The sequence below is a fragment of the Schistocerca gregaria genome, chromosome 3 (genome assembly GCF_023897955.1).
Source record: "Schistocerca gregaria isolate iqSchGreg1 chromosome 3, iqSchGreg1.2, whole genome shotgun sequence".
Lineage (NCBI taxonomy): Eukaryota > Metazoa > Arthropoda > Insecta > Orthoptera > Acrididae > Schistocerca > Schistocerca gregaria.
In genome coordinates, this window is record NC_064922.1 from 787,307,045 (window position 1) to 787,331,128 (window position 24,084).

Sequence of the window (24,084 nt, forward strand, 5' to 3'; positions counted from 1 at the left end):
GGACAAGGAAACCCATGAACATGTGTTCACATAGTAGCAAGTTCAGAGCCTGCCCCAGTGGACTCATCAGTTAACAATATTCTCTCAAGAAAGTAACTTCTTCAAGGGTTATTTTTAGCAATAGATAAAAATTTGTGCAGCTATAAATTTTTCCACTGTCACTATCAATCAATTTGCTTATCTGTTGGACAGCCTTATTCAGTGTCTTCCATCTTGGAATTACAGCCATTAACAAACAGACACCAGAAGTATTTTTGGTAAGGTCTGCAACTTGTGCTGACTGATGGTGTTTGTTCCAAAGCTTGGAGCACTTTGCCATGGTTCATGAAACTTCTTTGAATTTTATATTTTCAAATGCACATTCAGAGACAGTGATATTTAATGTATTACTTGCACAGTGGTGATGAGGAGCCAATAGAATATTTTCTTCAACTGTTTCAGTTCCACTTACTGATTGTAACAAACTGAAGATGTTTATCATAATCATCAACACTTTCATTATTGACTTCTTTCTCATCAATAATATTTGCCTCAGGTACAGTGTAAAAGCCTTACAAAAGTTTTTGCCATTGTCTGTTGTTGTGGTACACACTTTCTTTTGAATATGATATTATAGCAATGTGTTACTTATTACCTTGGCCAGAGCCTTGTGTGTTTGCGTCCCTTTGATTGTCTTCACTCCAACACTGCCATATTTCTTTTAAATGTGACTAGATCATTTCAGTGACCAGTTATTCCAGTGAAGCTCCTAAAACACAATAACAGAATGTAGTTAAAAATCAATGAATAGAAAATATAAGGAAAGTATTGAGAACTGTATTAATTTCCACAGTAAATTATAAAACAGACTAAGTAAATAAATAAATAAATCAATAAAGTAAAAAACAATGTAATTTAAAGTATTTGAGATTTATGAGAGTATATTTTGCCTTTATGCCATATATCAGTAGTAGTTGCCACCACATCCAACTTCTTAAGTTCACCTTGAATATGATTTTTCATTCTCTCTGATTCCTTATTTAATCTTTTGCTTTTGCAGTTTTTCTTGACACAACTGATAGAAACTTTGGTGAACCAGACATACAAGGTCTTTAAACGAGGGCTACTTTATTAATTGTTCATTACTGCTTTATCAACCATACTTTGAGTTACATAATGTGAAGTTGAAGGACTGCTCCATGAGTTAAGTGTTGTTTGTTTTGAGGTTTAACCTGTAATGCTACTGCTCTGTTTTCTTTTTGTGCTTTGCAGTTTATTTTGCTAAATGCCTTGAGTGTGGATATTTGCTCTGAGTGAAAGTGAGAATTGAATATATTAGCTTTTTCAGGTTTGTAGTTATAAATGTTGAGAATATTTCACATTTAAATAAAATGACAGTATCAATCACACTTTTATTTAAATACCTAATGCTAGCAGTAAGCAGAGAACTTCCTTGCATATGTTTTTTTAAGTTTTCTGTTCAGCTCCAATTTCTTTGTCTTCTTTTCCCACTGGTGCAAAATTTGCAATGAAAGGAAGCATTTTTTCCATCCAGCATCAAAAATTCAAACACTTCAGTATAAGACGGCCAAGACATGGATGTGTCTTCCTCCGCATCCAAGTTCAAGGGATCTGGAAATGAATTTAACATCTTTTTCGTGCATAATGTGTCATGTGACTGCAGTATTTCTCATTGGTGTGTGTGTGATTTTCAGATAAAAATGTTGTGAATGAATGAAAAAGAATTAAGTGCAATAGTGACACTAAAAATTATAATCCAGGCTTAGTATTTGTATGTATGTTTTAGAATACTGTGCACAGGTGATAATATTTAATAACTAGCATACACATTGTTGACCAAGTGATGTCAGAAAGAAAACATCTGCCGAAATAAAAATGCTGATATAACACAGTGTTCAACAGGGCTGCAAGAAGGAAATGTGTCAGCAGCAGCTGAGGCTTAGTATTTGTATGTATGTTTTAGAATACTGTGCACAGGTGATAATATTTAATAACTAGCATACACATTGTTGACCAAGTGATGTCAGAAAGAAAACATCTGCCGAAATAAAAATGCTGATATAACACAGTGTTCAACAGGGCTGCAAGAAGGAAATGTGTCAGCAGCAGCTGCAACGAATTCAAAGGTTTTCAGTAAACATAACATGCTCGCTGTTGAAAAGGTTTAATTTTGAAACAAATATGGTTTTTCGTCCAAATAAATGCCAGTATTGCATTGTCTTGAGTTGCGCACACCAAAATATGTTACGTATGATTAAACAATGGAAAATCCAGTAACAGTTTCATCAAATTGTTGCCAATAAAAGTAAATTGCTTAGAGTTAAAGTTACTTTTTGGAAATAATAACGCGGTTACCAACCATTATCTTTGAAAAGAAACTGTTCGTAGTAATGGTGTTACAAGTAAGGCATTACTCCCCAACTTTGGTTTTTATAGTTGACATTATTTTGAGTAAGAATTTCCAAGTGGCTACTGGTATGGTGGAAAAGACTTCCCCTTTATGCACTGAAATGTACATGGAATGTCAGAAGTGAGTCTGTTACTTCATATTCCCTACTTCTCCTTCAAACCCTCCCCCCTCCCCCCCCCCCCCCCCTGTGATATAAAATTTGTGCACACCATCAGATGCAGAATTCCCCCCCCCCCCCTCCCCGTCCCTCCTCACCTTCCCCTTTCGAAAGGGTATTTCACTTTTTTTCATATTTTGTATTCAACACTTTTTGTTTCATAATTTGGTTAATCCATTTCATTTTTTCATATGTTAGCTTGTTTTTTTTTCTGTTACTAATCTCATCACTGTTAACTTTTTCCTATCTATTAGTTTAATGATGATACACAAAATATAAATGTCGGATGTATTAGCTACTCTATCCCCAAAAACCCCAGTGAATGATTTATACTTCTGTCATTATTTTCTACTTTCAGTGCCATTATCTTTTCATTTTTTTTTGGTTTGTTACAAATAAATACATTTACCATCATAATTATTTCTATTGTTTTACTTCTATGTGTAGAATTTGTTTGAAAGTGTTGATATCTTATTTATTTGTTTTTCTCAGAGTGTTGAAATTTAAATTAACTGTACATTGATTAACAATATGGCCAAAAAAGCTATGTATAATTACTATAAATTAATTTCTATAAATTAATTTCTGTTGCAGTCACAGGTACTGAAGTACATGGCTACTTTCATTGTGGTGTTGCTATTAACACTTCTGTATTTATACTTTGACACAAATCCAGACAGAAAGAGATATCACATGGGTCTCATATGTACATTCGTGACCATCATGTTCTTTGCTGCACCATTGGTTACCTTGGTGTGTATACAAGTTTTTATGCAACTGGTAATATGTCTCTTAGTTGTTATTTATCATTTTTGCCTTGTTTTAGCTCCTAATAGCATTCCTTCTATAAATAAATATGCTAGTTAATAAACTGATGCTCAGATAAGCTATTACGTATCTCCTCCACTAAAAAAAGCTGTTCACTTTAATATGAACTAAGTTATCAAAATTTTATGTACTTTGACTCTGCTGTATCTCTCAGTTCTCACTTTTATCTTCAGCAAGCTTTGTCTTGTTCTTGTGGATAATCAATAATAATGATTTACCTGTATATTTAATTCTACTTTCAACACTTAAATATTAATAGTCTGCAAAAGTGAATGTTGCTGCTGCTGCATGATTCAAGACACTTGTTGAATTGAAATATTAACTAAACTTCTGGGATCTGCATTGTTGCCTTCAGATATCTGTTACTCTCTTACATAATTAATGGGTTATAATATGTGGTAACGCATAATTTTAAAAAAAGGACTCTTATTTTCTCATTTAAGATACAACTCTGTCTCACATAGAACTGAGCTTTCCCAAGACTCAAACTTCTGCAAAAAATTGACAGTAGCAATCTTTTGAATATCACACAATGTCAGTCAAAAGCTGCCTCTTTTACTTCGAGAGCAGTCATTATATAGTTGTGAGAAGCTGCCATTGCCAAATGCAGGCAGGGGCTTAGCAGTGTCTGTGACAGCCTCTTTACCACATTTCTATTGCAGTCTTAGCCTAATATAAAAAGAAATAAGATTAACTTCAACAATAATTTCAACCTGGAGCTCCATTTACTTTGGTTTCAGGGGTGGGAAAGGGGGGGGGGGGGGGGGGGAGGTGTTGCTCGTCAGCCTGTGTGGATAAATTAAGGAACAGGTTTCTGCAACATTTCAAAGTTTGCTGGTGTTATATAGATAGCATGCACTATCCTTAAATACTAAGAAACCAAAAACTTCCTGGCAGATTAAAACTGTGTGCCGGACCAAGACACAAACTCGGGACCTTCACCTTTCGCGGGCAAGTGCTCTACCAATTTAGCTATCTGCTGCAGAGTGAAAATCTCATTCTGGAAACACTCCCCACGCTGTGGCTAAGCCATGTCTCCTCAATATCCTTTCTTTCAGGAGTGCTAGTTCTGCAAGGTTCACAGGAGAGCTTCTGCAAAGTTTGTAAGGTAGGAGACGAGATACTGGCAGAAGTAAAGCTGTGGGGACGAGGCGTGAGTCGTGCTTGAGTAGCTCAGTTGGTAGTGCACTTGCCCGCGATAGGCAAAGGTCCCGAGTTTGAGTCTCGGTCCGGCACACAGTTTTAATCTGCCAGGAAGTTTCATATCAGCGCCACACTCCGCTGCAGAGTGAAAATCACATTTCTACTAAGAAACCACATTGCATTAGTACCCACCTATGTATGATGAACCAGAAGCTTTCTGCTGGGCATATTTCAAAAGTAAACTGGCTTCCAAATCCATTTGCTATTCATCCCTTGCAATGGGCTCAGTGAAAGATCATAGACTGAGTGGCTTTTCTGCATCATATTGTGATGGAGCATTTTGACTGTGTGTGGGTAAGCATGAAATGTACTGTTTCAGTGTTAGTTGTTTTTAAGATTTAAGTGACTATATGCACTTTAGTGGGCAGTAGCAAGCAACTATGTGAAAAATATAATATATGCCTGCTGCAGAAATGGAATTCAGATACATTACAATTTGTGTTACTTAACCAAAGCCTCTGCAAAGCAGGTGCTGCATGTTAACTTTGGCACTTTGTACTGGTGATAATGTCCTGTCTTTTAACTTATACAAGCCAGCTTTTTCATAAAAATCATTAATTCTGGCTGTTTCAAGTACCACTTTCAGTATAGGAAGAAAAAAGATGGTGTTAGTGTATGAGTGCAGGTCTGGATACCGGATAACTGTGGATCTCATTTAACTTGGCATTTGTCTTCTTCTTCTTCTTCTTCTCCTCCTCTCCTCCTCCTCCTCCTCCTCCTCCTCCTCCTCCTCCTCCTCATGTCCTTCATATCCCTCTCACAGCTGAACTATGTGGTACAAAGTTACTTTTTTCCTGCAAGGAGTCCTCATTAATTTTTCTTTGCTTTCTAAAATAATGTTCGTGGCAAAACATAAATTGGAAAAATGCAGTTGCACACAGACATATGTTTCTAGCAACTGAGAATTGACAAATCAACAACATTAAAGATGATTGATAGACCCTATATTTTAAAATCTAATTTGAAAGGCGTGACTGTGGGAAACACATTTAACTATGTGTAGAAATAAATCACAATAATTTAGTGAGTTGCTAATTGTTTACTGAACACAATGTTTAAAATCATTTCAGTTTATTTTTTAATATTTTAGTGTTCTTTATTGCTGTTTAAATTTTCTCTTTACCTTTTTGTGAATCATTTAGTGATTAGTTCCATGACCAAATAGCTTTTCTGGCTTGTTTATGGAACCTGATAAATTTAGTCAAATTAAAAGTGTCTTTACTTCTGTATAAGTAGTGTGCCCTACTGCTTATAGTATTCAAATCTTGGCCTTTCTCTACGTTTTTTTAACCAAATTATCTATCTTTTGGTGCCTCAGGAGGTGCCATATCAGTCTAGCCCTCCTAGTTGGTTGTACCATAATGGTTTTTTCGTCCCAGATTGATTCGGTACCTCTTTATTAGTTATCTTATCTTCCTATCTAATCTTCAGCATTTGTCTGTAGCACCATATTTCAAAGAGCTTCCTTCTATTCTTTTCTTGTTTGTACTGTTTATTGTCCATGTTACACTTCCAGACACTAGACAAATACCTTCAGAAAAAATTCTATGAAACTTATATTTTTTCTCTTTTACAGAAAGGCTTTTCTTGCTACTGCCAGTTGATGTTTTATTTCCTCTTTACTCTTGCCATAGTCAGCTGCCAAAAGGCTTTTCTTGCTACTGCCAGTTGATGTTTTATTTCCTCTTTACTCTTGCCATAGTCAGCTGCCTTTCTGCCAAAATAGGAGAACTACTCTAGTGTTCTACACATCTTATTTCCTGATCCAGTTTCCCCAGTATCATGTTGATGTACACCTTTTTCAAAGGCATTATACATTCTCTTTAACAGTCTTTGTAACTTCCAAATTCTTAACATACGACACCAACAGCAAAATAGTGCATTATCACATACATCAAATGGAAGCACGAATTATTAGAAAAAAGTACTTACCTGCTGTACTCATTCAGATCAGTCATCATTGTATGTTTTCCACTATAGTGTTCTCTCTCTCTCTCTCTCTCTCTCTCTCTCTCTCTCTCGCCCCCCCCCCCCTCTCTCTCTCTCTCTCTCTCTCTCTCTCTCTCTCTCTCTCCCTCCCCCCCCCCTCTCCCTCGTTCTCCCTCGCTCTCTCTCTCCCCCCCCCCTCTCCCTCGTTCTCCCTCGCTCTCTCTCCCGCCCCCCTCTCCCTCCCTTTCCCCCCCTCTTCCTCCCTTTCCCCCCTTCTTCGTCTCTTCCCCCCCTCCCCCCAGGGCCCATCTTTAAATTTTCAATTATGATTTCAATTTGAGCTTGTAGCCAAATAAAATATGACTTCCTTCATGTCAGTCATCAAAGTATTTGTTTTATTCTCTTCTTGGTTCATCCCTATGAAATCCTCAAACCACCTTCCCTACCCTCTGGCTCCTACCCTTGCAACCGCCCCCGGTGTAAAACCTGTCCTATGCACCCTCCCACCACCACCTACTCCAGTCCTGTAACCAGGAAGGTGTACACGATCAAAGGCAGAGCCACGTGTGAAAGCACCCACGTGATTTACCAACTGACCTGCCTACACTGTGACGCTTTCTATGTGGGAATTACCAGCAACAAACTGTCCATTTGCATGAATGGACACAGGCAGACAGTGTTTGTTGGTAATGAGGATCACCCTGTGGCTAAACATGCCTTGGTGCACATCTTGACACAGTGTTACACCATCCGAGTTATCTGGATACCTCCCACCAACACCAACCTATCCGAACTCCGGAGATGGGAACTTGCCCTTCAATATATCCTCTCTTCTCGTTATCCACCAGGCCTCAATCTCCGCTAATTTCAAGTTGCCGCCACTCATACCTCACCTGTCATTCAACATCATCTTTGCCTCCACACTTCTGCCTCGACTGACATCTCTGCCCATACTCTTTGCCTTTAAATATGTCTGCTTGTGTCTGTGTATGTATGGATGGATGTGTGTGTGTGTGTGTGTGTGTGTGTGTGTGTGTGTGTGTGTGTGTGTGTGTGTGTGTGGGCGCGGGCGCATACCTATCCTTTTTTCCCCCTAAGGTAAGTCTTTCCGCTCCCGGGATTGGAATGACTCCGTACCCTCTCCCTTAAAACCCACATCCTTTCATCTTTCCTGACGAAGCAGCCGGCGGTTGCGAAAGCTCGAAATTCTGTGTGTGTGTGTTTTATTAATTGTGCCTATCTACCGGTGCTTTCCCGCTTGGTAAGTCTTGGAATCTTTGTTTTTAATATATTTTATTATCTTCAAAGAGAAATACATGTCTATTGTAGTTACGCTTGCCTTGCTTGTCTCACTTTCAACTCCATTTGCCTACTACTTGTCACTTTCTATGAACACTACATAATACTGCTTGCCATGAGGTCTTACTAAACACCACTACTTTACAAACTTGTGACTGGCTATGACAATGCCAAACAAACAAATCTCTACAAAATAGCAACTTATTAAAACATTGATTTTTGAATGTTACAAGTGTGTGGTGTTTTTCCATATTTGTGTTTTTACTAATATTTTAAATTACTTACAATTTAGAAATTACGATTTTATAACACTATAAAATTTTTATGTGTATATTTTCATGATTTTTGACAGTATGGTCATGTGCGTCAATATAATTTCTGAATGTGGAATGAAAAAGTACAAAATTATAATTCAAAATAATCTTTATTCAGAGCTCTTCAAAATAACCCACACATCTTGGATGCGTGAAACGTAGCAAAGCTTTCTACAAAGGAGCATAATTTATACATCTCCTACCAAAAACTGTTTTATGTCAGAACAGTGTCACAATAACAGTCATGTCCGTTTAAGCATGTTCCCACAGCATAGAATGACAATTTTGTAATACGTGTTTACTAATTTTTGACTCATTGTGCAAAGCTAAACTAGTCAGTTACATTGCATCTTCCAGGTCCATTGCTGTCTCTGAAACAATTACAATATTATTAGCAACTGCAAAGTTTTTATTTGTTTTTCCTGAACAATTTTTTTTCTAACGTTTTTCTTGGTTTCTTTTACTTCCTGCTGTATGTACAGATTGAAGAACATGATGGATAGGCTAACCTTGTTCCATGCTCTTCTCAACTACAGCCTCAACTGTTGTAACTGCAGCCTGGTTTCTGCACAAACTGTGGATAATCCTGTATTGTGTTCATAATAACTTCAGAATTCTCTAATTATTTACATTTTAACAGGTGCCATATGCTATCAAAAAATAAATATATTTTCTCTTGTAAGATACAGCTTTTACTTAAAAATTATGAGACTGAACTGCTGACCAGTGCTTACCTTGAGAACATGAGTTATTGGTATTAGTCGAACACAATATTATTACACTTTGGAGTCACTGAATAGTACAAGTTTGTTCGCAAACAAGACACACACACACACACACACACACATACACACACACACACACACACCAGCATATGCACAGCTGAGCTGAAAGCATTGACGTTTTCCTTAGTCACAGTTGTATTGTTTGCTGTAATGTCACCATGTATTACTGATAAAAGTCCAAGTGAAATAATATTGTGGTTGGGTAGTACTGCCAAAGGCAGAGAGAAAAATGCACAACACTATCCTAGCTTTCAGAAGTAACAGTTCTCTCCTCAGGGTATGTGGGGAAGGTTAAAAAAGGAAGGACAGGTCGCTCATACCTAGGATGCAAGGGACTCACCTCTTGTGAGGATGAACAGACACAAAACTTTGGCTTAGAATTGAACCCATCTGACGCACTGTCAAGAGAAAACAACAGAAAACGGAACATTGTGAATTCCACATAACTAAAATCAGAGGCTCTTTCCATTATTTCAAAGGCATTGTTAAACAGTTCTGAAAAGTATATTGTACAATAGAATTCTGCTACTTAATGCACTCACTAATAATGTGTATATACAGGGTGATTATAAAGTTAAACTTTCAAAACGTTGTAGAAGTAACACCACTGGTCAGAATGACATCAAATTTCAATGGAATATTATCAGATAAGGGGGAAAACATTGAGGCAGAAGAAAAAAAAATGCAGTGTGAAAATTGATCAATAGATGGTGCTGTATGCATCAGAATACGTAAATTAAAACACCTGTCATGCGCACGACCCATTGCAGTTGGTATAAACACACTGGGTACACAGCTTTTCCTCCTTTCATGTCTGCGACATTCGCCATGACTGTCTCAATGCAGGATCGTGCTCTACTTGTAAAGCTGTATTACAAGAATGATGGCTGTGCACACGTCATTCTGCAGAAGTTCTGGACACCGAAGGGCTTGAAAAAAAGGCATTGGTCTGATGACTGCTGTGGGCCTGGAGAAAATTATTCAGAAATTCGAAAAGGCGGGTTCTTTTGGTGTGCAACCTGGTAGAAGGAGGAAACAAATTGATTCAACGTCAGTGGAAACTGTGGCCACATCAATGCAGGAGAAGGCGAATGGTGGTGTGCAAAAGTGTAGTGTACGGAAAATTGTCTGAACATTGGACATACCCATGAGGGCAGTGCATAAAATCCAATGAAACATCCTTCTTTGCTATGCATTCAAAATTAAATATGTGCACGAGTTGCTTCCTGTTGACCAGCCTTTGCTTTAGAATTTCTTGCCCACATGGAGGTGGACAATGATTGGTCGAGGAAGATTTTGTGGACAGATGAAGCCCACTTCCATCTAACAGGATATGTCAATACACAGAATTGTTGAATATGGGCAACAAAAAGTCCACATACAAGTCAACATACCACTTCATCCTGAAAAGGTCAGTGTGTATGCGAGTTTACGGCATCATTTATCAAAGGGCCATATTTTTCCTAAGAGACTGGTGCTTCCGGTCATGTTACCTGTACCGCAACTGGTAAGCACTATGAGTGTCTTTTGCGCAACAATGTCATTCCAACTCTCCAATGGCGTGGATGTGTGGATGGGGTCATTTTTATGCAGGATGACACACCTCTGCTCATTGAAAATCCAGATAAGCATGTGCTGAAGTGCCATTTCGGAAATGTTAGAATTATCAGCCACCATTTCTCTATAGCCTGGCCATCCGGATCGCCTGATCTTAATCTGTGTGACTTCTGGCTGTGGGACTATCTGAAAGATTTTGTGTTCAGTATTCCAATTGCAAACTTAGCTGCATCGAAGGCACCCATTGCACAACACATTCTGAATGTGATCCAGGAAACACTTCGATCAATTGTGGAACATGCTGTTTCTTGATTTTAACTTGCAGAAAACAGTGGACAGCATATTGAACGTGTTGTGCCAGTCACATGGAAAATAATAATTCAATTTGATTTTGGTCGATGCTTTTTATGTGGTTTTTGTCCCCAGGACAATTAAAAACCAGCCAGTTGCTGTGGCCAAGCGGTTCTAGGCACTTCAGTCTGGAACCGCACTGCTGCTACGGTCGCAGGTTCAAATCCTGCCTTGGGCATGGATGTGTGTGATGTCCTTAGGTTAGTTGGGTTTAAGTACTTCTATGTCTAGCGGACTGATGACCTCGGATGTCAAAGTCCCATAGTGCTTAGAGCCATTTGAACCATTTTTGAATTAAAAACTGATGTGACTGATGCTTTTTATGCAGTTTTTGACCTCGGGGCAATTAAAAACCGATTTTTCCCATCCGATGTGATATAGCCTTGCCGTGGTGGGTGGGCTTAGGTAACTAACAGTATCACACCTGTACACCCATGTGCTGTGACTCACCAATCTTTCAAAGTGCCGCCACGCAGTTACGCGTGTCCTCTACATGTGGCGCTGTCTGCCAGCCACGCAGCAGCAGTGCCACCTAAGCAGCCAACCAGCCAGCGGCCGCTAGACTCGGACTCAGTTATGATATGACTGTTAAAGTGTACACACATCTAACTCTGTTTACTTGATCTGTGACTTTCATGATTGCGTCTTCCTTGAAATATATTTGTTCAACTTGAAGTTATAACAACTGGCGACGAGGATGGGATTTTTCTTTTCCATCGTTGACCCACATGTTTCCATGGCTGCTTTACAGCAACTATTGCAAGGTCTCATAGAACAGCAAATGCTTCTCACAAATGCAATTCGTGATTTCGTCGCAGCATCAAATGCTCGTTGTTGTCTCTACCTCCTTTTCCTCCTTACGACGAGACGGCGGAAGACTGGTCTGATTACAAAAAACGGCTTCGACAGCACTTCTTGTTTCATGTCGCGGATGAACAAACATGTAAGTCTCTGTGCCTTGCATGTATTTCACCTCAAATGTATCGGTTGTTGTCGCAATTGGCTCCTTTGAAATATCCTGCATCTTTGTCCTTTGCTGAAATGTGCTCACTTCTGTCCGTCTATTTTCAAAAGCAAACACATGTGGTAGGCTCTTGTGTTGCCTTTTATCATTGTCAAAAACAACCGAATCAATCCTATCGTGTTTGGGCTGCTGAACTTCATGGCCTCAGTAGAAAGTGTCAATTTGTTACTGAAGTTCAAAAAGAATCCAATGCCGATTCCATGGTACGGGATGCTATTATCCAATTGGTGTCTGTCAAAGAAGTTAGCCAACATGCCCTTCAGTTGACAAATATGACTCTAGATGAAGTCCTATCCATCACTCAGTCTTTTGAAATTTCTCGTTCCACTGGAGTGCAAATAGAGGCATGGGGCGACGTCGGGGAAATATAACCTTTGTGCGAGTTGACGTAGCATGTGGCCTGTCCCCGCCGGCCGAAGTGGCCGCAGTAGGCTCCCAAGCGCAACCCTGGCCTAACCGTGAACAAACCTCTAAGAAACTGCAGCAAAACCCATGGCAACTTCCTTCATGTCTGCGGTGTTTTACGAAACATTCACGTGAAGAATGTGCACAACTTTGAGCCGTGTGTCACAAATACAAAAAAAAAAGGGTCATGTGTCATCCGTTTGCAAATCCGACCGCATACATGATGTTCATGAACATGATGCTGATTCTGATTCTGTGTTGTCTGTCAATTGTACTTCTTCCCTTTCAGGGAAGTTATTCCTCACTGACCAAATACTTGGTCGAGATGTTTGCATGCAGATGGATACCAGTTCTGCTGCCACTATCATCAGTTCTCAGACGTATCTTCAGTTGGGTTCTCCAATCCTGTCACCTGACACTAGGCAATTATGGACTTACAATAAACAGAAGATTTCCCTCTTGGGACAATTTGATGCTGAGGTATCTTACAAATCTGTTGTTCACACTGTTCCCATATTTGTGGTCGACCATAGCAACATGGAGAATCTTTTTGGTTTCAGTGCCTTTCACATTTTTGGGTTCTCCATAGATGACTCTGTCAGCATCTTCTCTGTGCTATTCCTTTTGCTCAATTGGATTCCATGTCGACAATGTTTTCGTCCCTTTTTACTCCTGGGTTAGGTCGTGCAAACAACTTTGAAGCTCATATCATGCTCAAACCCACTGCTCGGCCTAAGTTTTTTCGGGCTCGGCCCATTCCAGTGGCCCTTCGTTATTGGGTAAAACAGGAGCTGGATTGTCTCACTACTTCCGGGGTCTTGCTTCCTGTGACTTCCAGTGAGTGGTCCTCTCCTGTCGTTGTTGTTGCTAAGCCCAATGGTGATATTCGTCTCTGTGGCGATTTTAAAGCCACTGTAAATGCACAATACCTCATCGACACTTATCCTATGCACCGACCTGAAGAACTGTTCACTATACTTGCGGGTGGCCAGTATTTTTCTAAAACTGACCTGTCAGAAGCTTATCATCAACTTCCTCTCAACACTGCTTCCCGGCAGTTTCTAGTCCTTAACACGCCTTTCGGCCTATATCAACACCAACAATTGCCAATCGCCAATCGGGGTTGCCAGTGCCCATGTTCTCTTTCAACGAATCTTGGAACAATTATTGCTCCCTGTCCCTGGGTGTATAAATTACATGGACGACATTGATGTCACTGTCTCCACCACTGAAGAACATCTTCAGAACCTCCGCACACTTTTTCATGTCTTACAGACTTCCGGTCTTAAGTGTAATCTTCAGAAATCAAAATTTTTTCATGCATCTATCACGTATTTGGGGTTTCAACTCTCTCGGGATGGTATTCGTCTGCTTCAGCAAACTGTCGCGGAGATCGATGCTCTTCCTCGCCCTACATCTGTTAAGGAACAGCAGGCCTTCTTGGGGAAAATAGCTTACTATCACAAGTTTTTACCATCTGCTGCTTTGGTGGCTCAGCCGTTGCATCACCTGTTGCATGAAAACGTGCCTTTTCACTGGTCCACATCATGCGATGTGGCTTTCCAGAAATTGAAGACTATGCTGAAACAGGCCCCGTGCCTGGCTACTTATTGACCTGGCCAACATCTTGTTCTTGCCACGGATGCCTCTCAATATTGGATTGGTGCAGTCCTTGCGCACCATTTTTCTGACCGTTCTTGACAACCCATTGCTTATGCCTCCAAAACGCTCACGGATGCCCAACAAAAGTATTCTCAAATTGAAAAAGAAACTTTGGACATTATCTAAGCTCTTCATAAGTTTGGTGTTTTTCCCTATGGGTCCAAATTTCATCTTGTTACAGATCACAAACCTCTTCTTTCCTTGTTCCTTCCATCAGCAGCACTTCTCGACAAGGCTGCACACCGCCTCCAGCGTTGGGCTCTTTACTTGTCTCGTTTCAATTATGAGATTCATTTCCGGTCGACGGCTCAACATGCGAATGCTGATGCATTGTCTCGCCTTCCCATGGGTCCTGATCTGGCATTTGATAGGGACGAACTTTTGTGTTTACACCTGGATGTTGCCAAGCAGCGGGTTGTGTACGGGTTCCCCATCACCGGGGACCGGCTGGCTGCTGCTACGGGTTCTGACCCTACCCTCTCCCAGGTTTTACGCTGTATTCAGAAAGGTTGGCCAGATCGTCCATCCACTAAGACTTCTGATCCGTTGCGGAACTACTACGCATTACTGCCTCACGGGTAGGGATGGTGTTTTCCTCCTTTCCACCAAAATTGCTTAGCCACCTGTAGTGGTACCTGCGTCTTTGCATGCTTCGGTTTTGCGCCTCCTTCATCAAGGGCACTGGGGTGTCTCTCGCACAAAATCTCTGGCACGCCGTCATGTGTACTGGCGCGCCATCAAGCCCTTGTGCATCACAGGCCGCCCCCCGAAGTCATCTTTGTCACCGTGGCCTTCGCCTGAAAAGCCCTGGGAACGTATTCATGCTGACTTCGCGGCGGGACCTTTTTAAGTACTTATTGGCTTATCGTTATTGACGCCTACTCTTTCCTTTCATTGTCCGTTGCACATCACCTACCACTGCGGCAACCACCAATGCTCTAGCTCACATGTTCTTTTTGGAAGGCCTCCCTCTACTCTCATTACTGATAATGGTCCACAGTTTGACTCTTCCGATTTTGCGGATTTTTGTGCCCGTCACGGCGTCATGCATGTCACGGCCCCTCCGTTCCATCCACAGTCAAACAATGAGGGTGAACGACTGGTCCGCACATTTAAGGCTCAGATGAGGCAACTCCTGACTTCTTCTGCTGCTGATGATGGGCTTCTCCAATTTCTACCTTCTTACTGTTTCACCCTCATGGGCGACTACAGCCTGGCTGAGCTCATACGTGGCGACAACCTCGCACGCTACTTCATCTTCTGCGGCCCTCCACCTCACATTCGCGGATGCCTTCGCCTGCCCGGTTCACCGCTGACGACCTTGTATGGGTACGGGGATATGGCAGGTGGCCAAAATGGAGTACTGGCCGCATCTTACGACACAGTGGCAAACGCCTGTATGAAATCCAGACAGACACGGGTGTTGCAATGCGTCATTTGGACCAGCTTCGGTCTCGTGTGCCGGCAACGCCTGTTCCGGATGCAGCTGCACCACCTTCGGCTTTACCTGAAGCTCGGGATACTGGAATCTCTCATTACTCACAACGCAGTCCTCTCACCATCATTTCGGTGCCAGCACAAGAACTGACACCACCAGGAGACGTGCCCATGCAAGAACCAGATGACCACCATCTGTCGAAGCAACTCTACTCGCCTCCTTCTCCTACGGACCGGGACACATCGCCCATGTCTCCTCTTATAACAACCGGACTTGCCACAATGGGCAGATTGGTGCACGGGACCCCAGCAGATTCGACCCCCACGTCTCCTGTCATCTCGACCCGTTATCATCGGGGGCACTTCCGTCCGTACGGGAAGCCTCCTCCTTGAGACTTTATGGCCAGTCAAACAGCACCTATGGGCATTAGCAATCTACAGGCCACCTCCATCAAGACCTGTGCAAGAACTTCAAAGGGGGTAAAAGTGTTGTGACTCACTGATCTTTGAAAGTGCTGCCGTGCAGTTACGCGCGTCCTCTACATGTGGCGCTGTCTGCCAGCCATGCAGCAGCAGTGCCACCTAAGTGCCCAGCCAGCCAGCGGCTGCCAGACTCGGACTCAGTTATGATTTGACTGTTAAAGTGTACACACATTTTACTCAGTTTACTTGGACTGTGACTTTCATGTATTGCATCTTCCCTGAAATGTATTTGTTCAACTTGAAGTTACAACACCATGCACACTCAGTAGTACAGTTTGTTTAATGTCAGATGTACACCTTACACATTGTTGTATGATTCATTTGTCATTTCTTGTTGACCACTATTAAATTATGGTGCTTACAACGCCATCTGTTGTTGCATTTTGTAGCTATTTATTTTTCTTCTGTCATACGTTTCCCCCCTTATCCGATAATATTTGACTTCATTCTTTCCAGTGGTGTTGTTTCTACAGCAGTTTTAAAGATTAACTTTAATTATAATCACCCTGTATTTTGCAATCTGTCACATTAGTGTGAAAATTTTGTGTTTGGTGAAAGTATTATACAGCTGAACTTACACTGGGACATTTGTCGCTTTATTTGTGTTCTATAAACTGTGTTGCACTGTTTGATGAACATGTTTCATCACATGATCATTCTACAACTATTAAATGTGAATTTAATGTTTCTTCGCGGTGTTGATTTTAGTTTTGGCTCTGTACTCTTCTAGCTTATTATTAAGGTTAGTCTGTCTTGTCAGAATACTTCTTTTTTATCTAACTTGTCCTGAATGTTTCATTGATATGAGCATACATTGTAAAAGGGATCTTTCTGCATTTCAGGAGAAATAATATTTTAAATTATTTGTGTTGAGACTACTTGATATTTATCATCTTTTTGGTCTTATTTTGTAGACCTTAGTATTCCTCTAGCATTTGCTTTACTTTTATTTAAAACATGTGTTTTTCAGCTTCAGTTTGTATCCACAGCTAATTTTCCTGTAAAACAGTAGACATATCATTTTATGTCACCTGAAGCCAAAAGTGGCAGATGTATTGCATATTGTGTTATATCATCCAAACGATGCTGTACTGAGTGATTCATGACTACCTTAATTTGTATGTTGTGTCTGTTGTTTGACACAACAGCTGCTGTTTTTCATGCCCCAGTATAACTTGTTTTGCAGTATTTTGATTTATGTTGCAGACCACCATCAACACTATTTCTAACATAAATAATACTGTACTAATTTACAGTCAACATCAAAACTAGCTCCTTTTCTTCTGATGGATTCCCAAAAGCTACCATTCAGCTACAAAAAAGGTCAGCTGTGAGATCTAAAACAAAGCACCATGTCTGCTGTTTGTAGAAAACACATTTCACTGCACCTATTTTACACAGTTTTGGTTTCTTCTTCATTTCATGGCCAGTTTTGGGCTATGAGATCATAATCAGATTGTCTGCCTCGCTAAATTACTTGCAGGTAAGAATTAAGAATTTGAGTCCAAGTCTTGCACTTCCCCCACAGTGCCAGTGTTTTTCTGTTGTTGAAATTCTTGGCATAAAGATTATGAAGAGGCAGCATTTCATAAATTTGTTCATTTTTAGTAAAAGGAAGAAAAGAACTGATTAAAAGTGAATAAAGTATATGCAGTGGGTTGAGAGAGGCTTTAACTCTTGCATCACAATTGTCCTCTTTTGCCAAACCACCTTACTTTCATGTATACAGTTGGTAATTATGTCAACAATCAGTGTGTGTTGGAAGTCCTTGCCGTACATTCCATCAAATTGGAGTGTAATTAAAAGTAATCATCTTTGAAGCTGTATACTTACAGTTGCGTGTTCAATGTATCATTACTAAATTAATCTGAAATTGTCACATTGTATGTGGCATTAATGATACTTTACATTTAGTCTTTTTGAAGCCAAACACTGTTCCTTCTGGATGAGTACATGCTTAGAGTATATGCAAACTTCCTGACTTCACTTGAATGTGCATTCCAATGCTCACTTGATAGCAAATTCTGAATTAAGTAAGCTGTTGAAGTGGTAACACTGTATATCTATGGGCTTTGTTGTTGCAAGACCATGTAACATACTGCTGTGGGACTCACCCACTGCTGATGAGAATGAGAAGTAGAGAGTAGAAGGCTCTAGTATCTTAAAATTATACTAGCAGTGAATTATACAATCTGAATTGTTAAGTAACAAAACTGTCCAGAGAAAATCCCCCCCCCCCCCCCCCCGCCCCCCGCTCTCTCTCTCTCTCTCTCTCTCTCTCTCTCTCTCTCTCTCTCTCTCTCACACGCACACACACACACACACACACACACTGCTTGATGTTGACAGACAGTTGAAGTTGTAATGTTCCTTCCTTGCAGAAAGCAGAAATAGAGCAGTGCAGCAGTGATGAGCAGTCTGGCTTTAATGTAGGAAAGTTTGTTTTGTCTGAAGAATATAGTGTCTTTAGGCGACTTCTTCTCAGCTAACAATATAAAGGATTATAACTATGATTTATGAAGAAATTATTAATTAATTACAACTATCAAAAATTTAGGTATATCACTGCACATGTTATATGAATCGTTCAGATTTAATTTGATTTTCTAATTTTTTATTTTTTCCACATTAGCGCAAGGTTATAAGATCAAGAAGTACACGTTCTCTTCCATTTCCAATTATATTAATGACGTTTTTGTCATCAGTACAATGGTTAATATATGGAATTCTATTGGGGGATCCATTCATGAAGGTAAGCCACACTTGGTGTTTGTTAATTTCTACTGTCGTGTTCAAACTGCAATATTTTTTACGTTTATTGTTTCAATAAGATTTGTCCACCTGTGAAGTATGTCACTGTGATAAATATCACTAACGAGGAAAACTACGTTAATTTTATACAGAACACAAAAGTGTTTACATAAAGAGATTAGCTTCTTTATATCTGAATTCTGTCTGTGCATTTAAATAAATGCTCTTTTTAGAACTTCACAGAAACTATCATGGATATCTATTGGGTCTAGCACTCCTGTAAGAGAGGCTATTGTGGAGAAATGCCGTAGGCACAAGCTAGAGGAGTGTTTCCAGAATGAATTTTTCACTCTACAGCAGGGTGTACTGTACGTTGTGACAACCATTCCCCTGCAGTATCCTTTCTTTCAGGAGTGCTATTCGTGCGTGCAGTAGTTTCAGTATTTCTCCTTTCTGAGTGTGTGTTATTGTCAAGCATTGTTCTGGTAGTATCCTCATCTGTGAATACATTTTGTTATGTGAAATTTAACATATTGACTTGATATCTGTTGTCTTCTGTTTTAATCCACGAGAGACTGGATGGAAAGTTGGAATCCATTCAAAGACTTATATCACAAAAATTAACAAGAACTTCCTGGTGGTTAACTTCCTGGTGGTTAACTTCCTGGTGGTTAACTTCCTGGTGGTTAACTTCCTGGTGGTTAACTTCCTGGTGGTTAACTTCCTGGTGGTTAACTTCCTGGTGGTTAACTTCCTGGTGGTTAACTTCCTGGTGGTTAACTTCCTGGTGGGACACTCTGGAAAATATTGTATGTTTTACGCATAGTCCTTTTTACTGAAGCGTGAGAGGTGACTTAAGAGTTCTCTGGTAATTTCCCAGCATTCAGTAACAACAATATTACAAAAAGGGTAGTGTATTACTCACCATACAGGGGACATGAAGAGTTGCAGACAGGCACAATGGAATTTGTTATACATTTTACCTTTGTGGTGTGTAACAGTTTTTTCGTTGTGCCTTACTGTGACTCAGTATCTCTTCTCTTTCTTTAGTAGCAATATATTCTTTCCATAATACTGTTGTTTTTCCAACCTTGATTTTCCATTCACATTTATAACAAGAGTGCATTAGTCTCTTGTTTGTACAACACTCTGCAAAAGCCTCCATTAACTCCTTAACTTAAAACCCGAAATTATCTTTTATTATTATATTGACAGAAACTTAAAATCTTGAGTATACTTGGGCAACTTAAGAACAGATATTCGAAAAATAAAACCCTGCTCCATCCGTTTCAGTCTTACATTTATAGCCTGGATATTGTGTTATGTTTGCAGTGCTTGCCTCTAGGCATCATCTTTACTGTGTGTAGGTTTGGATACTTGAGAACAAAACATGTGCTCCCTGCCTCTGTCTTGTATAGTTGTTTAGATAGTGCTTTCAAAAAAGGATGGCTGTATGGATCTTGAGTTTGACACCAAATTGAGCCGCTCAAAAAGTGAAGAAGACTGTTATGTAATGGTTCTTCATTAGAGACTGAAAGTGATGACAGTTTGTCATTAAGTAACATGTGCTTGCCAATGGTACAAGATAAATACTTTCACTGTGCTCCAGCCAGGTCCTCCAAGATTTATGATCACAGGAAACCACCATGAAATACATGGTTAAACACCAAGCTATGCAGAGACAAGAAAATGACTTCAAGTTTCAGGATTTTTTAGTTTAAAGTCCAATGCATGAGTTTATTATTGGTGATCTTCCAACTTTTGTAACTCATTATTTTCAGCTAATCTTTGTATGTTCATATATAATTTTATTCATTATAGGAGGTTGTGGTTAAAATGTAGGATCAGTTGGAGATGACACACACAAGGTATCGAATATGCATTTATTAATCACTGATACGTAACAAACAAACAAACATGACAGTAGAACAAGTTACACGCCAGAAGGTGCACTAGAACAAAGAAGCCAAAGTCACAAAGATAGGGCACTAAGTGCCAGAGACGCCACAGAACCCCCCCCCCCCCCTCCCTCCCCCATTGCCCTGGTAGTGTGGAGCACTTCGGAGGGAAACTTCAACTACACGAATTCATAATCTTGGTGTCTGCGTGGCGGTTGTAGGCGGCGGCCAGTGTGGGAAGTGGGGGTGTCAGTGTCGGCAGTGCAGGCGTCCCATGGTTCCAACAGCTCCACAGGCAGAGACGTTTCAGCCGAAGGCAGGTCGGCAGCGTTGGGAGGCAAATCAGTGAGTGACCATGCCAGTTTCAATTGATTAACACACACTGTCTGCGGCCATCCATGTAGGTGGATGATGAACGTGTTCATATTGCAATGTAGCTCATGGTAAGGGCCCGAATAAGGTGCCTGCAGGGCTGCCCACAGTGTTGTCCCGCAGCATCACAAAGATGCACGAAGCAAGGTTTTTGTGGATGAACACAGGCGGTGTGGTGTGGGGACAGCGAAGGGGAATGTGGAGGCGTGCAATGTGCATACGAATCCGCTCGACCAGGGTGAGAAGGCCCTTAGTTACGGCTGACGGTGAATTCTCAACAAATTCGGCGGGAAGAAAGAGGGGTTTGCCGTATGGAATCTCAGCGAGTGAGGCATTCAGATCTTCTTTACGGGCCAAGTGAATACCCAGCAGGACCCATGGGAGAACGTCTGACCATAAGCCACCGTGGCACATTAACGCAGCCTTGAGTGTGCGATGCCACCACTCGACTTGGCCGTTCACCTGCTGGTGGTAAGCTGAGGTGTGAAATTTGGCTACACTGTAGAGTTCGCAGAGTCGTGCAAAGAGGGTGGACTCAAACTGGCGTCCCTGGTCAGTTGTGAGAGACAGGGGACAGCCGAAGTGAACAACCCACACTGAGATGCCATGCAAGGCAGTAAAGACCCTATGACGAAGGGCAGTAGGAACCAGGGAGTGAAGTGTGCATGTAGAGGTGTCACAAAGGACAGGGATCATCGATCCAGGTGGTATATGGGACAGGGCAGAGTTTGATCATCATTGGCTTGTAGTTGGGTGAGCTCCTCCAGATTCAGTGGTGCGGTTAGCACACAGATGCGGGAAAGATAGTCTGCCACAACATTCCCTGTGCCACGGATATAGCCCACGTCGGAAGAGTGCTGACAGATGCAGTCCATATGGCAGAAACGCCTTAGCGGAAGGTCCTTAGCTGGATTACAAATAGAGCCCATGAGTGGCTTGTGATATGTATAGATTGTGGATGGTCATTCCTTGAGGTCAGTATGGAAGTGTTTAATTGCCTCGTACACAGCGAGGAGCTCACGGCCGAAAGTCGATCACTTGCACTGGCTCTTAGTCACTTCTTGGAAAAGAAGCGGAGGGATTGGGTGGAGCTGGCAGTGTGTTGTTGTAAAACAGCGCCCACAGCTGAGTCACTGGCATCAGTCGTGATCGAGACATGGGCCACAGGGTCAGGGTGGGTGAGTGTGATGGCATTACTGAGGGCAGTTTTAAGGTTACCAAAGGCGTTGCGCATGGGTTTGGTCCTCTCCAACTTCCTTTCCCTCGTGGTGTTTTTGTCAGAAAGAGCATTGGTGAGGGCCATTTGGACAGAGGGAGCTTGAGGAATGTGGCAGCAGTAAAAGTTTGCCATACTCAGAAAATGACGGAGCTGAGCATAATCCTCAGGGAGACGAAGATCAAGTAGGGTTTCGAGATGAGAACTTGTCGGTCACAGGCCGTTCGCAGAGACAGTATGGCCTAGGAAAGTAACTGATGTGGAACACAGTGGAGATTCATCGTGGTTGATCATTAGGCCATTGGCAGTAAGGGCTCAACGGACTGGGTGAACTTGATGCTCCTCAGCGGAGGAGGAAAAGATCAATATATCATCTAAGTATAAGCAAATGGAACAAAATAGAATCAATCAGCAGCTGCCATTTCTACGCAGAACTTTTCAATTCATAAGGCACATAACAGTATTCAAATAGGCCGAAGGGTGTTACGATGGCCATCTTCGGAATATCCAGTGGATGCATAAGGATGTGATGATAGGCCTTGGAACAGTCTAAAATGGAGAAAAAATTAGAACCGTGGAGTAATTGCATGAAATCCTGGATATGTGGGGTGCAGTAGTTATCGATAATGGTGCAAGCATTAAGGGATCTGTAGTCCCCACAAATGCGTAAGGTGCCGTCCTTTTTGGGAACAAGGTGAATACCAGTTGCTATCAGAGGGGCAGAGGACGCCCGAAGTCGACAGATCCTGAACAATCTCTTTCGCGTGCAGAAGTTTGGAAGTGTTAAGGCGCCTGGCCTTATTATAATGAACAGGTGGGCTGTCGGTGGTGCGATTATGACAAGTGCCATTACTGATGGCTGATGCTTGCTGAGGAGGGTCAGCAATAGAGGTCAAGAAGCTATCTGCAGGCAACGTAGGTTCACTGACCTTGGGGAACTGGGGCAGCGTAGGCTGAAGTCGGCAATGGAAGATGTGGTGCAGGAGTAGAGCTCAGATGCGTCTTGTAGATTCGTCCACAGCGGTGAGAAAATGACAGCAGGTGATGGAATGTTCAACACAGGGGTAGATTGGTGAGAAGATGCTGTAGGGGCATGTGGTGAACCACCTCGTTGTGGATGTGCAGATAGGCGATGTATGATATGCCATGCATGTGACAATTCAGCAGAGGTAGAGGCGTTGCGGGTGTATAAGGCATCATTCTGGGTGCGGAGTTTGTCGATTTGAGAGCGCATGTCCGACAGGTCAGAGAGCCATGTAGCAATGTGCTCGACCAGGGACTCACATGTGGAAAGCATAGCCAAGAAGACAGGGAACGGAGTTATGCTGAACTCGAGTGAGCACGGAACTGTAGAGCTGGACGCGTGGTGGCCTGCAGGTCTGGTGAAAGTTTGTAATGGTGTAGAAAATCCAAGCCGATCACAGGTTCATTCACGTGACAATGTGGATTGCCCAAGAGTAGGTGTGACTAGTTGTAGGTGAAGCAACATCTTGGTGGTGATCAAGGTGAGGGTGGAAGTGATAGTGTATCAGCAGCATGCTTGACCGGAATTACACTAATGTTGGTGCCAGTGCCGATGAGAAATCGGATGTCCGTTGACAAGTCTGTGGCATAGAGGGGTTGCTTGAAGCGAATGGTGCAGTGTCATCTGATAGGTGCCGCAAAGGAATGTGGCACCTAAACATGCCCATTGGTCTTGTTTGGGTAGGCGCAAGGCATGCTTCAGTTGCAGGTGGCATCCCCTTAAGTAGCGTGGAACCAGCACAGTGGGTAGGCCAGTTGGCGGGGTGGTGTAGTGTGGGAAGGGGCCGCAGCTGACTGCATCTGGGCCAGTAGCCGATCAGGTTGCTGCTCGGGCAAGGTCAGTGGCTGTTGGGAGCCTGCTGGCAGTACCTCCTGTAGGCCGCTAGGTGGCAGCTCCTGACTGTCAGCTGAGGCGCCAAGGTTAGTGCTCTAGGCTCTGCCAGCAGGGTGCGGAACCAAAGGTGCAGGCATGCCAACTG

At 41.7% G+C, this 24,084-nt stretch overlaps 1 protein-coding gene across 2 annotated transcripts in view; it reads left to right on the forward strand.

Moving 5' to 3' along the window:
- LOC126354237 (sugar transporter SWEET1-like) overlaps positions 1-24,084 on the forward strand; it is a 223,997-nt gene that overhangs the window by 188,736 nt on the left and 11,177 nt on the right. For both annotated transcript variants that reach the window (XM_050003735.1, XM_050003734.1), the window contains exons 4-5: positions 3,162-3,320; positions 18,477-18,596. In XM_050003735.1, the coding sequence (XP_049859692.1) occupies positions 3,162-3,320; positions 18,477-18,596 (279 nt within the window). The remainder of the gene's footprint in view (positions 1-3,161; positions 3,321-18,476; positions 18,597-24,084) is intronic.